The 14,917-nt window shown below is 41.6% G+C and overlaps 1 protein-coding gene across 1 annotated transcript; it reads left to right on the forward strand.

Moving 5' to 3' along the window:
* Positions 1-12,957: 12,957 nt before the first annotated feature.
* On the forward strand, positions 12,958-14,615 carry LOC106359552. The gene is made up of 3 exons (XM_013799233.1): positions 12,958-13,629; positions 13,708-13,830; positions 14,175-14,615. Exons 1-3 carry the CDS (start codon positions 12,958-12,960, stop codon positions 14,613-14,615), a joined length of 1,236 nt encoding a protein of 411 aa, XP_013654687.1.
* Positions 14,616-14,917: the final 302 nt, after the last annotated feature.

The following is a 14,917-nucleotide window of genomic DNA, read 5'->3' on the forward strand; positions in this document are numbered from 1 at the left end:
GGCTGAGTTACTGATTTGTTTGTCGGCTGATTAACCGATGTTCCATGTCATCTGCCATGTCATCAACTCGGATTTGACATGTCATCACTAACGGTCGCCCAATTTACAACTGAGTTACGAGACCTTTCAGTTGCCTTCTTCATCTTATTTTTGAATGATTACACAGCCTTTCTTTTCTTCTTCATCATCTCAGTTATCTATCCTCTTCATCTTTCTCATATGGTAATGGATCCCGTTATTATTGTTTCCGGTAAATGGATTATGAAAAAACGATATGTATTCAACGTCGACAGTAGAGGGTGTAGAGTTCTTCATTTAGGTGAGAAAACTAAACTTGAAGATTTCACAAAGTCTGTCATCGACGATTACGGTTTGAATGATTTGAAGGTTCATATTCTGCTTAGCTACATGTTTTCGAATAAAACATTGAAAACAATGGCGCACAACACTCCACCAGTTTACGTGTCCAACACTCGACAATTGCAATGTTTTCTAAGCTTAAAGAAAAGCGAACAACTACGTCTCTGTGTGGAGATTACAGAGAAAAAGGATGACAGCTCAGACGTAGAAGCTTCAGAAGAAGAAGCTTCAGAAGAAGACGCTTCAGAAGAAGACGCTTCAGAAGAAGACGCTTCAGAAGAAGAAGCTTTAGAAGAAGAAGCTTTAGAAGTTGAGTCTATAGAGAATGGGAGTTACGATGGTTGCAGTTTGGAGGATGAACAAGATGAAATTGAGAATGACTGCTTTAGTAACGTTGAAATACACGACGTAGCCGGAGAAGATGAAATAGGCAAAGAAAACGAAGAAGATGATGAATTTGAAAGTCGATTTGATATGTTTGATGACTCGGACGGTGCGTCATCTGAAGATGATAACTTCAGCACATACGGTGAGTCTCCTATCGAAGAAGACGAAGATTCACCAACGCTACCTTCCAAGAAGAGATATCAGAACTTCTTGATGAGCGAATCTAAAGGGAATCTGGAGGTTTTGAAGTTGGAGATGTCGTCGTTAGACCTTGCGGTAGGACAACGATACTTGACTAAAAAGCATTTGAAGAGACGACTGAAACTTTTTACAGTGAGGCATCAATTTGATTTTGATGTAGAAATATCAAACCTGACAACATACGTTGTTAAGTGTTGGGTTGATGGATGTACATGGAGAGTTCGTGCATCTACCGAAGGATTGTCCCCGCAGTTTTATATTCGTATTTACGACTCGGATCATGCATGTTCTGTAACTGAGCGTTCTAATCGATCTCAAAATGCAACACCGGATATTTTAGGAGAGTTGTACAAGAACTTTCTCGGCGACGTTGGTCCGGCCGTTCGCCCTGAGAGTGTCGGAATAGCTATCACTAAGCAGTTTGGTGTAAAGGTAATTATGTTAAAACGGCTGAGTTATGGTAGAGTATAGGCTGGGTTATTTTATGTTAGAAATGGCTGAGTTACAAAACTATGGTTGAGTTATGTTTACGTTGTGACCGTCTTAATGATATGATGTGGCTGAGTTATGTAAATTGTTTTTTCATGTGAGCAGATGGAATATTGGAAATCACACCGGACGCTTAAATGTGCAAGGGAAATCGATGAGGGCACACCTGAGTGTGGTTTTGAACTCTTGCCTTCTTACTTATACATGATAAGAAGGGCAAATCCGAATACAGTTACGCGTCTTCAAATCGATGAGCTTGGAAGATTCATGTATGTGTTTCTTGCGTTTGGTGCGAGCGTTAATGGGTTTCATTTCATGCGCAAAGTTGTTGTCGTCGACGGTACGTTTCTTAATGGTAAATATAAAGGGACGCTACTCACATCACTAGCTCAGGATGGTAACTTTCAGATTTTTCCAATAGCCTTCGCAGTGGTTGACACTGAAAATGATGATTCGTGGAATTGGTTTTTTACGCAACTAAAAGTGTTGATTCCTGACCAGGAGGGTCTTGCGATAATATCAGATAGGCATAACTCGATAGGGAAAGCAATTACAAATGTGTATCCGTTAGCTGCTCGTGGAATATGCACCTATCATTTGTATAAAAACATATTGGGACGGTACAAAGGAAAAGATGTATTTCGGCTGGTGAAGAAAGCGGCGAGATGTTTTAGAATGTCTGACTTTGATATGATTTTCGAGGAGATTGAAGCACTTAATCCTGATCTCCACGGCTACCTCGAAAGAGCTGATGTCAGACTGTGGACACGTGTTTATTTCCCGGGCGAGAGGTACAATTTGATGACTACGAACATAGCGGAATCAATGAACAGAGCATTATCGCATGCTAGAGGTCTTAACATTGTTCGAATATTGGAATCGATACGGGTTATGATGACCAGATGGTTTGCTGAACGAAGAGTGGATGCCAGATCGCAGTCAACCACACTCACGCGCGGTGTGGAGAAACTATTACAAGTAAGTCAGTCGTAACAGTAAAATAAGTTAACTGATTTCTCCCGAAGTTCCTTTATCACGGAAGATCTAATCAATTCAGCTGGCTCGATATCAGACTCCGCCGCCAATGCGTTATCTTCCGCAAGAACTTCGTCGTTGGTCACAACACATTCCTCAGTCCGCTGTAACTCAGCCTCTTCTTCTTTCTTCTTCTTCGGTAACTCAGCCTCTTTTTCCTTCTTTTTTTTCTGTAACTCAGCCTCGTCTTCCTTCTTTTTCTTCTGTAACCCAGCCTCTTGTTTCTTTTGTAACTCAGCCGCTTTTCTCTTCTGTTTCTTCTCCTCGTTCTCTTTTTTCTTAGCCTCTTGCTTCTCCTTCCTCTTCAACGCAGCCTCTGCCCGCTGTGCTTTTTTCTTATCCTCGATAGCCTCATCCTTTACAGTAACAGTACGCTTGGCCTTGCCCCGTAAGCCGCGTCCATAGGCTGGAACGTTGGCATCCTTACCATCCTTAGCATCCTTAGTAATCTTTGCAGGAGAAACACTGATGAAATCAGTTTCATTAAAATCATCACCCAAAATCCTTCTCACCACTGTATCCTTCTCAAGCTCCGCATTCTTCTTTGCAGGCGTCTCAGCTAACGCTGGACTTTTGACTGACTTCTGCTGTTTCTGCTGCGCCGGCACCGGACTTTTGACAGCCTTCTCCTTCCGCTGCGGCGGCACTGGACTTTTGACAGCCTTCTCTTTCTGCTGCGGCGGCTCTGGACTTTTGACAGGCTTTTTCTGCTGCCGCGGTTCTGTCACTGGAGTTTTTACAGACTTCTCCTCCTGGGCCTGCGGTTCTACCACTGGACTTTTGTCCGACTTTTCCGGTGGCGACCTCCTACGAGGTGATGATGTCACCGATAAAGATTTTTCTACGCCAGCGGAGGAGAGTTTAGCATCGTTGTCGGGAATTTTCCTTTCCCCCAAAACTTTCAGACTCTGCTGCACTACAGCTTTCACCACGTTATCTAGGGTCTTCTCGTCCATCACTGGCCGGTTCCGGTCAAAATCGTAAGCGTCAAATTTTGCTGAAATATTCTGCAGAGCACTCACAAGATTCGTCAGAGTCGCTTTGTCCAATACAGCTTCCTCCTCGCTAGAACCCTTTCTCGTTTCAGCAGCTTCTTTCTTCTGCTTCTTTGTTGATGGCTCAGCTTCTGATGAAACTCCCTTCGTTTTCTTCTTCTTCTTCTTCTCATTCCCCTTCCCCTGCTCATCCCTCTGTACTTCCCAGAAACCTTTCACGTATCTACCTGCGTGTATGTCTTCTACCAACCTAACGAGTTGTGGGTCGTCAGGTTCATCCGACCATACAGGAAACATCTCTTCAATTGACTCCTTCATAACCATTCTCCTCAAACGGACCTGCAACACCAGTTTATCATAAACTCAGCCATCAAATAACACAAAACCAAGCCATCAAATAAATTAATTCGGTCACAATATAAAATAAACTCAGCCATCAAATAGACTAATTCGGCAACAATATAAAATAAACTCAACCATTAAGTAGCTGTTAACTCAGTCGTATAAGTAGCAGTTAAACATTACCTCGCCATGATCTTTGATTTCGTCAGACAAGACAGTATCAAAACTTGAACGTGTACGCCTTCCACCCCATCGCAAAAGAGGAACGTCTTCATTGTTGACCACTCTCCCAAACTTCTCACCGAAACAGACGATGGACTCATACGCCCAAACCAATAAAACGTCCTTCATGCCGCTTACTGTGTATGACTTTCCATCTGGAGACAGTGTTTTCAGAGAGTCAACAAGAACTTCGAATGCAGTCCGACCCCATGGATACGACCTCATGGCTTCATCGTCGAATACCCTTATTGCACTTTGAAAGGGTATCCTTGAATTGTGATGCAAACAGTACAGTCCCATGGCTTGAAGAAATAACATCCCCAACCACTTACGCTTTTCAAAACTCCAACCAGGACAGAACTCTAATGCTGCTTTCAGCTCATCATACTTGGGTCCCATCCCAAGCGGCACCTTCAACTCCTCCCAAAACTCTTTGTATTGATCAGGTTCAAAACTTTCTGTTGGCAATGGACCTGTGTTTAACCCAGTGATCTCACCAAACTCGAGCAAGCTAAACCTGATAACATCATCAGCCACAACAGACCATATCTCCTTTTTATGCACTCGCAGCTGTCTACATAGCAGATAGTGTACGGTCCTACCAGACCAAATGCTTTCGCGTGAAAGTAGCCTAGCAACTACTCCAATGGGAGAGTTCACCAGTTCTTCCCACACATCGAGTCCTATTGTTTCTTTAATGTGGGGGAAATGTCCTGCACGGAAATTATGATTGATATCTTTACCTTCTAGGTTAGAAGGGTAAAGTCTTGGAGGGTAATCACGTGGTTCGACTTGACTAACATCCATCTGATCATATAACACAACAATAAATCAGCCACAACATAAAAATAACACAGCCATATCATAATATTAAAATATATTAGGTCATATATATAACTCAGCCATAACATAATAATTACTCAGTTATAACATAACCATAACTCAGCCATAACATAATAATTACTCAGTTATAACATAACCATAACTCAGCCACAACAAAAAGCCCTAATTCAGACACAACAAAAGCCTAGACAATCACATATCTCAGCCGCAACATAACCCTAACTCAGACACAACAAAATCCTCGACAAACCCATAGCACAGTCAACATAACCCTAACTCAGTCGCAACAAAAACCTCGACACACCCATATCACAGCCTCAATATATAACTGACCCACAAACTCAACCAAAATACAATATATAACGTCGCGACATCTTACCGGAAAAGATGAACTCGTTGATGAGAATGCGGTGAAGGCGATTTCGTACAGACGACGGTTTCTAAAAACTCCGACGAGACAGAGTTCAACGACAGAGAGTTATAGAGAGTTCAGCGACAGAGAGTTAGAGAGAGTTCGAAGAAGTAAAGAACAATGTCGACGAGGGTTTCGAAGGGTGAGATGATTTCGGTTTGCGGTTCCTTCTTCGACACAACACAGTTCTTCGTGTTCTTTTTTTTTTTTTTTTTTTTACAAAACCGTATGTATGATAGTGATAGTGATAGTGATAGAGACGGTTTGGTTTCAAAAAATAACTGATGTGATGTGGATTTTAAATAACTGATGTGGCTTTGATCTTTAAAATTAGTTTCAGAAAATAAAACATAACAAAAGCCCCTTATTGTAAATTACTAGGAAAGAGAAAACATTCTAGTAATAAAACAAAGATATACAACATTCTAGTAATAAACCATAAAATGTGTAACATTCTAGTAATTTTCTCTTATATTTATTGGTGGCACAAATCCTTATAGAACACAAGTATTTTCTAATTTTAATCTATTCTTTTGATTACTTGAAATGGTGCTGGGGAAACATTACGCAAAATATTGGTTCAGGATTAAATGGGATTAATGAATCGTACTTTCATGTTAATGGGTCTGCAAAGAAGCTTTATGTCCGTATTCTGATGATTGAAAAAAAGAATAATGGGTTTCAATGGGGTTCCTCATATGATTGATCGTATCTCTCACAAGATTGATTGTGATTTACTGGTTTTTGGAACCTGGAGATTCTAAGATTGCTGGGTATCATTAAACTCCAATCTTCCGGCTCGGTAGAGCAATATGAGCAGGTTTATATATGAAAATATTAAGTTGGAATTGCAGAGGTCTTGAAAGTCATTCGACAATAAGTTATCTTCGAGAAACATGGCATAAATATAAACCAGACTTTTTGTTTTTATCAGAAACGAAACATGATTTTGGATTCGTACAAAGTTTTCAATCACATTTTCGTTATGATAGTCTGGTTACGGTGGATCCAATTGGGAGAAGTGGCGGTTTAGCCCTTTTTTATAATAATGAGTACCAAGTTAAAATTTTATATTCTAACAATAGAATGATAGATGTCGAGGCGATGGCCAAAGGGGAACAAGTATTCCTTACTTTTGTATATGGAGAGCCGGATCAAAGTTTGAGAGATCATGTATGGGAAAGGTTAACCCGATATGGTTTAGCTAGATCGGAACCCTGGTTTATTATAGGCGATCTAAACGAAATTATGGGGAATCACGAAAAAGTTGGAGGATCTCTAAGATGTGCGACGTCCTTTATCCCTTTCAACAATATGATAAGGAATAGTGAACTATTAGAATTCCCGGCTCGTGGTAATAAAATGTCATGGCAGGGACGAAGAGGTAAAGGAAAAGGAGCTGTAACGGTTAGATGTCGACTGGATAGAGCCTTGGCTAATGAGGGATGGCATACACTCTTCCCAATTTTCGTACACAGAATATTTGAAGATGGTGGGATCGGATCATCGACCGGTGATTTCTTTTCTGGAAGATAAATTATCAAGGAAAAAAAGAGGTCAGTTCAGGTTTGATAAGCGGTGGATAGGTCAGGCGAGGCTTATGGAATCAATTGTGTCGGGTTGGACAGAAAATCAGGAGGGCCAACCAGGGGATTTTATTACCAAAATTAATAATTGTCGACATGAAATATCTTCATGGCGGAAAGACAATCAACCTTATGGGAACGAAAAAATTCAGAATCTTCAACAAGCTTTGGATGATGTACAAACAGATAACAATAGATCCCAAGAGGATATTATTGAGATTTCCAGGAAATTACAGGAGGCCTATAAGGATGAGGAGGAGTATTGGCATCAGAAGAGTCGAAATATGTGGTACTCATCCGGAGATTTGAATACTAAGTTTTATCATGCTCTAACAAAGCAACGGCGAATCTGAAATAAAATAGTGGGCCTCCATGATGATGCGGGTAATTGGATCACAGATGAGAACGGTGTTGAGAAGGTGGTGGTAGATTATTTTGATGGTTTGTTTAATTCTACTAATCCTACGGAGTTTGATAGTTTCTTAGAGGAGATAGGACCATCAATTTCTCATCAGATGAATCAAAGGTTATTGCAGTTAGCAACGGAGGAAGAGGTGAGACAAGCTTTATTTATGATGCATCCGGAGAAAGCGCCAAGACCGGATGGAATGACAACTCTTTTTTTCAGCATTCCTGGCATGTTATCAAAAAGGATGTGGTCGAGCTGGTGAATAATTTTTTGGTATCAGGTGATTTGGATCCAAGGCTGAACATAACTAATATTTGTATGATCCCAAAAGTGGAGAGACCGACAAGGATGACGAAACTGAGACCGATAAATCTTTGTAATGTGGGTTATAAAATAATTTCGAAGGTTTTGTGTCAAAAGCTGAAAATTTGTCTTCCCAGACTAATTTCAGAGACACAATCGGCTTTTGTGGCATGAAGGTTAATTTCGGATAATATTCTTATCGCGCAGGAAATATTTCATAGTTTGAGAGCCAATAAGTCTTGTCAAAATAAGTTTATGGCAATAAAAACAGATATGAGTAAGGCATATGATCGGATACAGTGGAATTTTATTGAGGCTCTCCTTCAAAAAATGGGTTTTGCTCCTCGTTGGATTAAATTAATGCGAGAGTGTGTCTCTTCGGTTCAATATAGGGTGCTTCTCAATGGGCAGCCACAAGGTCTAATTATTCCCCAGCGGGGATTACGTCAAGGCGATCCTTTATCCCCTTACTTATTTATCATGTGTACGGAGGCATCAATTTCAAATATTAAAAAGGCGGAACCGATGAAACGATTAACTGGTATGAAAGTGGTGACAGCTTGCCCTGCAATCTCTCATTTGTTATTCGCAGATGATAGTTTGTTCTTTTGTAAGGCAAACAAGGAAGAGTGTCAAACTATACTCAGGATTCTAAAGGAATATGAGACCGTCTCTGGACAACAAATAAATTTCCAGAAATCTTCAATTCAATTTGGAAATAAGATTGATGAAGATAGTCGTCAAGAATTGAGGGACATCTTGGGAATTCAGAATTTAGGTGGAATGAGATCTTATTTAGGCTTGCCCGAAAGCCTAGAAAGTTCTAAGGTACAAGTGTTTGGATTCGTACAAGAGCGGTTAAATAATAGGGTTAATGGATGGACTTTCAGATTTTTTACTAAGGAGGGCAAGGAGGTGATTATTAAATCAGTGATTACGGCTCTGCCAAACCATGTGATGTCTGTGTATCGGTTACCAAAAACGACTGTGAAGAAGCTAACGGGTGCTGTTGCGCAGTTTTGGTGGAGTCCAGGAGGTAGTACAAGAGGTATGCATTGGAAATCATGGGATAAATTGTGTGTCCATACGGATAATGGTGGGTTAGGTTTTAAGGACTTGACTGATTTTAATACGGCAATGCTTGGGAAGCAATTGTGGCGGCTGATCGAGAAGCCAAATTCTCTTTTTTTTCTCGAGTTTTTAAAGGACGGTATTACAGGAATGCTTCACCCCCGGATCCGATTCGCTCATATTCCCCGTCATATGGCTGGAGGAGTATTACTTCTGCTAGATCTCTGGTTTGTAAAGGACTAATTAAAAGGGTGGGAACAGGATCATATATTTCAGTATGGAGTGATCCCTGGCTCCCATCCACTCGCCCGAGACCAGCTAACAAAAACCTTCATAATAGTTACCCGGAGCTCACAGTGGATTCTCACATTAACTCGGAATCCCGCACATGGAATTTACAGGCAATTAGGGATTTGGTGGATCCACATGATGCAAAAATAATCGAAAGTATACAATTGTGTAGAAATCGGATGGAAGATAGGAATGGATGGCATTTCACCAAGAATGGAAAATACACTGTACAATCAGGGTACCAAGTGGAAAGGATTTATCCTGATAAGGAAAAACCACCAGAATTTTATGGGCCCAATGTTGATATACTTAAAGCTTTCTGCCGGAACGTGAGGTGTCCTTCAAAGTTAAAGCATTTTTTATGGCAGTTGATATCAGGTTGTATAGCGGTAACGAAAAAACTTAGAGCAAGAGGAATACAAGGAGATACGTGCTGTGCACGGTGTGGTGATCCGGATGAATCAATAAACCATGTGTTTTTTAATGTTCCCCAGCTCGTCAAGTCTGGACACTATCTAAAATCCCATCAAATCTGGATTTTTTTCCTATTGGCTCTCTTTTTACTAATATGGACCATCTATTTTGGAGAGTTAATCCAAAGATGCAGAATCATCAGTTTGCGTAGATACTATGGTACATTTGGAAGGGTCAGAACAATAAAGTATTCAGTAACCTTGATATAGATCCCAAGGAAACACTTCGATTAGCAGAAGTCGAATCAACACTTTGGGCTGAGGCACATGTTAGTAACAACAGGTGTGCACAAGAAGTACAGGTTAGGCCTAACGTAGGAACCACAGGAAGATGGTGTTTCACAGATGGTTCTTGGAAAGATAACGATCTATTTTCAGGGCAAGGTTGGCTCAATACATTACCAGGGTTTGATGGTTTACTAGGAGCAAGGAATGTAAGGGCATGTCTTTCACCGCTTCATGCGGAGATGGAGACATTAATTTGGGCAATGGAATGCATGAGAAACCTAAGACAGTTTCAGGTTACATTTGCAACGGATTGTTCTCAATTGGTTAAGATAGTTTCAGAGCCAGGGGAATGGCCAGGATTTGAAAGCTACCTGGAAGATATTAAGCTGCTCAGAAGAAGTTTCGTCAACTCATATATTGTTCATGTACCTAGGACGGAGAATACAAGGGTGGATAGTTTGGCACGTAGTGCTCGGCAACAACCGTCTTTCGTCGTACACATGGATTCAGAGTTACCACCTTGGTTTACAGGGTCTATATGAGTCTGTAATCTTTTTGTTGTAACTAAAAAAAAAAAAACTAAAAAATAAGATGAAACACAAAATGAGAAGAGTATAGTACATTTGGGTTTATTTAGGTAATTAGTATACGAATGATCATGCGGTTTAGTCTATTGTATATATTTACTAGGCAGGGCATTTCGAGTATGGGTTAGGATATTTTGGATATCGGGTAATTCAGATAAGAGACTAGAGAAACCATTTACCACCAACTTATTTTCGGTTCGGATAGTTTCGAATTGGGTTTGGTTCGGATAGAAAAACTAGAAATAAAAAACATAAATTTTTTGGTTTTCATTTAGTTTCTATTTTAGTTCTATTATTTCAGATATTTAATTTGGATTAAATATCAGATATTTTGGTAAAGTATCGAATAATTAGAACGATCATGATAAAAAATTTATATTTTGGATTATTCTAAATATCCGGATACCATTCACCTTCACGTGACAGCCTCTTTCCGCCTCATTTTTATTCCTCCCTGCTCACCCTATTTCTGGAACGGCGTTTTTTAGAGAATTTTACCCCTTAAGACACTTATTCAGTTATCAATTACTGATGGGAACACATTTGATATTAGACACACATTAGGTATGAGTAAAGACACAAAAACCCCTAAGACTAACCAGACTACGGTTTCTCTTCGTGTTTCAATCACAAAAGGAGTTACGCTCACAATCTGTCTCACACGTGTGAATTTTACTCTAGATCTCAGACTCACCCATTCTATTCTCATCTTTCTCTTCTAGCCACCGGAACCCTAGATCTCCTACTCCTACCTTCCGTGTTCATTGGCTCCATGTTCGAGACTTCTGGGTTTTACTCCGAGACTTCTGGGTTTGAGACTTCAAGGCTACGAGACTTCGAGACTCTGAGACTCCGTCATATCACCTCCGTGTTCATCGGCTCTCCGAGATGCAAGGTTAGTTGTCCTCTTAAATCTTCTCCAGATTTCATAGATCTATTTCTAAAACCTTTCGATTTCCGATTTCTCTTACTGTATACGACTTTATTCAATGAACTTTTTTTTTGTCGATTCTCGAATTTCTAGATATGTTCTCCTTCCTTTCTTCTTATATTCATACTTTACTTTGGTTACCATTGTTAGGAGACAATGAACCAGACAACCATCTCCCTCAGAGGCTGTTTGCGACCGATAGATTCCCCGTCCGTCGCCTCAATATTTACTCCAAACCAGACCTGCTCGCATTCGTCCATGATGTTCTCCGCGGCACTTCTGAGTTCCAGACGATTAGAGATTCGTGTTTTGGGAAGTTGTTTGACCTGCCGGCACGTCAATGCCCTGTCTCTTGCAAACTGATTCACTCTTTACTCTCTCGACAGCTGCTAGTTGATGATCCACACACCCAATGGACTGCCTTTTCAGGTCAACCTTTGCGATTCGGCCTTCAAGAATTTGGCACCATCACTGGTCTGCCTTGCGGTGCCTTTCCTGTTGGCCATCTCCCACCTAAAAACAAGCGGAATCAAGCATCGAAGGATAAGATATGGAAGAAGCTTATTGGTAAACATGAACTCACAACTTGTGCTGATATACGACACATGCTCGAGACAGAGACGAATATGGATGAGTGGAGGAAGGTCCGTTTGGCGTTAATCTTGATTGTAGATGGTGTTCTTATCGCTCACCAACAAACTCCCCGACCCACGCTCAAATATGTTCAAATAATTGATAATCTGGAAACTTTTTTCCAATTCCCTTGGGGCAGAGAGTCTTTTTGCAAGACACTTGCTTGCATGAAACCTCAACAAGGAGAAGATCCTAGCTCCCTTGTTCGGGGTCTTAAGCGAGAAACGCTACACCTAAAGGGGTTCCCACTTGTCCTACAGTTGGTTGCGCTCCGTGCTATTCCAAAGCTTCTGAAAATAATCCCAGCTCCCCGCAGCTCTTTCACGATCATGGAACTCGAAGAAGACCATCTCCCGGACCACCCCTCGATCAACATCAACGACGTACTAACAATTGAAGCTGAGGAATATGTGAGTCCCCAAGATTACTCTTTTTTGTTGTTCTGTCACTCTCTATCATTTAGTAACAACAAAAGTGTCATGTTTGGTATTTTCAGCTTTCCGTGACACCAATCATACCAATCGAGAGACAAGCAGATCCTGGATGGGGAGTGTGGCCAGACATAGTCAACGATGAAAGATTAGCTTACATGGAGGAACTCATAGCTGACAAACGACCTTTCAAAAAGTGGATGTGGCCAGGGGGAGATACTTCTTTGCCTCTCATCCCTCCTCCAACGGTCGAAGAGAAACCAGTCCACAAGAAAGCCCTCAAACCGAAACACACTGGAAAGAACAAAGCCTCTACAGCCAAACCGCAGTACCAGAAAAACATCAACAGCCCGGAAGCAGAGACGCATCAGCAACTACTTTGTCCGTAATGGGTCTACGTCAAGCAAGTCCTACGAGGAGCTTTTGGAGACTATCACCGAGCTTTCTAGCCAAGTTACAGCTGTTCAAAATGAGCAAAAGAGGTTGCTCGAGATGATTGAAAAACTTAAACAACGTCCTCACACCAAACGCTCGAGAGAAGCCTCTCTGCTACCTCGTATGAAGAAGTTCAAAAAGAGACGCCGTCAGAAAAGTCAAACTCATTCAACTCTTCAGCCCACTGATTCTCCACGCAACAACACGGTAACCATATTAATACCTATATCCCAATTAACATTGACGCAAAAATGTTACGCCATTAACATTGTCGCAAAATGCCCATGTCTTAGATGTCAAGTCCTCTGCATCACAAAGATGATACCTCGTGCCAGTCACCAATACTCAGCCAGTACGCTGTTCAACATCATCGCTCAAATCTAGACAACATACAAGATAGCGAACCGCTTACACAGAAATCACCTGACCACTGCTCACCCATCCAAAAATCCCCTGACCACATCTCGCCCATCCACAAATCACCTGACCCCAGCTCACCCGTCAAGAATTCGCCGTCACCTGAACGTAAATACCCAATTCACATCTCCCCGTTTACTTTGCCGTCACTCCTCCACGTGTCACCTGTCCATACCTCACCGGTGCACACCACGCCGGAACTGCCCGTAGCCACCCCAACGACTTCACTGGCACGAAGGGGAGTGATTTATGATGCGAGTGATCACCCCAACACCCCTCCTTTCCACCACTTACTCTACCAGGGTCTTGAAAACTTTGAGCCTATCTATGACCTAACACCCGCTGATGATGGTCCGAGACTTTCTTTTACCCCTCAACCTCCTTTATCTCCTATCACACGTCCCCATTTAACACCTAACCCATCTCCAACCAAGAGTACCGACACTGGATCAGGTTTTGCTCAACACGCTACTTCCGTTAATGCTTTTACAGCTACCGCCTCATCAAGCCGCACTCCACACCACAGCTCTTCTGTGGAAAACCACCAGGTAATCCACCCCTTAAGATACCTTTACTACTCCGTTAAAAGAAGACTTCATCAACTGAATAGCTGTTGTATTTAACAGGGAGGTCAAAACGAATCTGAAGTGATGGAACTAAGTGACTCTTCCCCTGCAAGAGAAGCTCTAGCGCACACTCCTTCTGATGCGGAGTTGCACTTAGCCAATGAACTCTTACGCTGTCCTATGGTGCCATCGCAGAGATTGATATCTCCCCTTCCCTTGCAGATATGGGAGCTTTTCTATGACACGATTTCCTCAGCGAAGAATGTGTACAAAATCCTCTACCTTTACATTTCTTATACATTTTCCCACTATTTCTTTGAATTTAATCTTGCATTTTCTACTGCTTCCACATCACGCCCTCGAAGTTCGACTTCTCCAACAAACTCTTACTAGAATTATCTGTACCAACACACTGGACCACCACCTACGTATGTGCACTCCTACATAATCTTGTAATTATTTCTTTGATTTCAACCTTGTAATTATTCCATGTGCTTGATACTCGATCCTTGGTTTTATTTTTTCAGCATATTGAGATTTTGATGTACATGCTAGCTGAGAGGCACGCTCAACTTTTCCAGGGAGAGAACCTCCTCTTTTCTACTCTGCATCTAACGTCCATTATTCAGCAAAAATGGAGACAGTTCAAAGCCGCTAGGATCAAAGACACATTTCATTGGGATAAGCGCATCTCAGATTTCATCACTACTCCAGGGAAGAAATGGATGGAGGATGTTACGACTGTGTACACACCCATGATTTGGAAAGATCGTCATTGGGTTGGTCTTGCTATCAATCTCGACGTGGGACTTGTTGAAATATTGGACCCCAACCCAACTTTGTATTCGGATAGCAAGGTGGCGGAATTTATGGAACCAGTTACAACGTCTCTGCCATACCTCATCAAACGGTTTGCTGATCCACAACTAACGCAGTTCCGCCATCTATCTCCTTTTGCTTGGAACTGAATACCAGATCTCTACATCAACCAGCGTTCTGGTGACTGCGGGCCAGTTAGTGTGAAGTTCTTGGAGATGCATGCACATGGCGACCCTGAGCCTAAAATGTCTTCTTTAACCGATGAAAACGTTGACGACCTCCGCAAACAATACACCCTGGATGTCTACAAGTCAATTGTCCTTCCTGCCTACCACCCACCACTCAACTAGATTGCTAGTTTCTCACAGCTACTCTTTGTTTTATATTTCTCTGCTATATTTTCTGCGGTTAATCAACTAAGTTAGTCTCGGTGCTAGTGGTTTCTCCTCCT

The sequence above is a fragment of the Brassica napus genome, chromosome A3 (assembly GCF_020379485.1).
Source record: "Brassica napus cultivar Da-Ae chromosome A3, Da-Ae, whole genome shotgun sequence".
Classification (NCBI taxonomy): domain Eukaryota; kingdom Viridiplantae; phylum Streptophyta; class Magnoliopsida; order Brassicales; family Brassicaceae; genus Brassica; species Brassica napus.

Coding starts and splice junctions, on each gene's coding strand:
- LOC106359552 (XM_013799233.1), top strand. CDS start 12,958: ATGTCAAGTCCTCTGCATCACAAAGATGATACCTCGTGCCAGTCACCA. Junction 13,630..13,707: donor CTTCTGTGGAAAACCACCAG/GTAATCCACCCC, acceptor TGTATTTAACAG/GGAGGTCAAAACGAATCTGA. Junction 13,831..14,174: donor AACTCTTACGCTGTCCTATG/GTGCCATCGCAG, acceptor TTATTTTTTCAG/CATATTGAGATTTTGATGTA.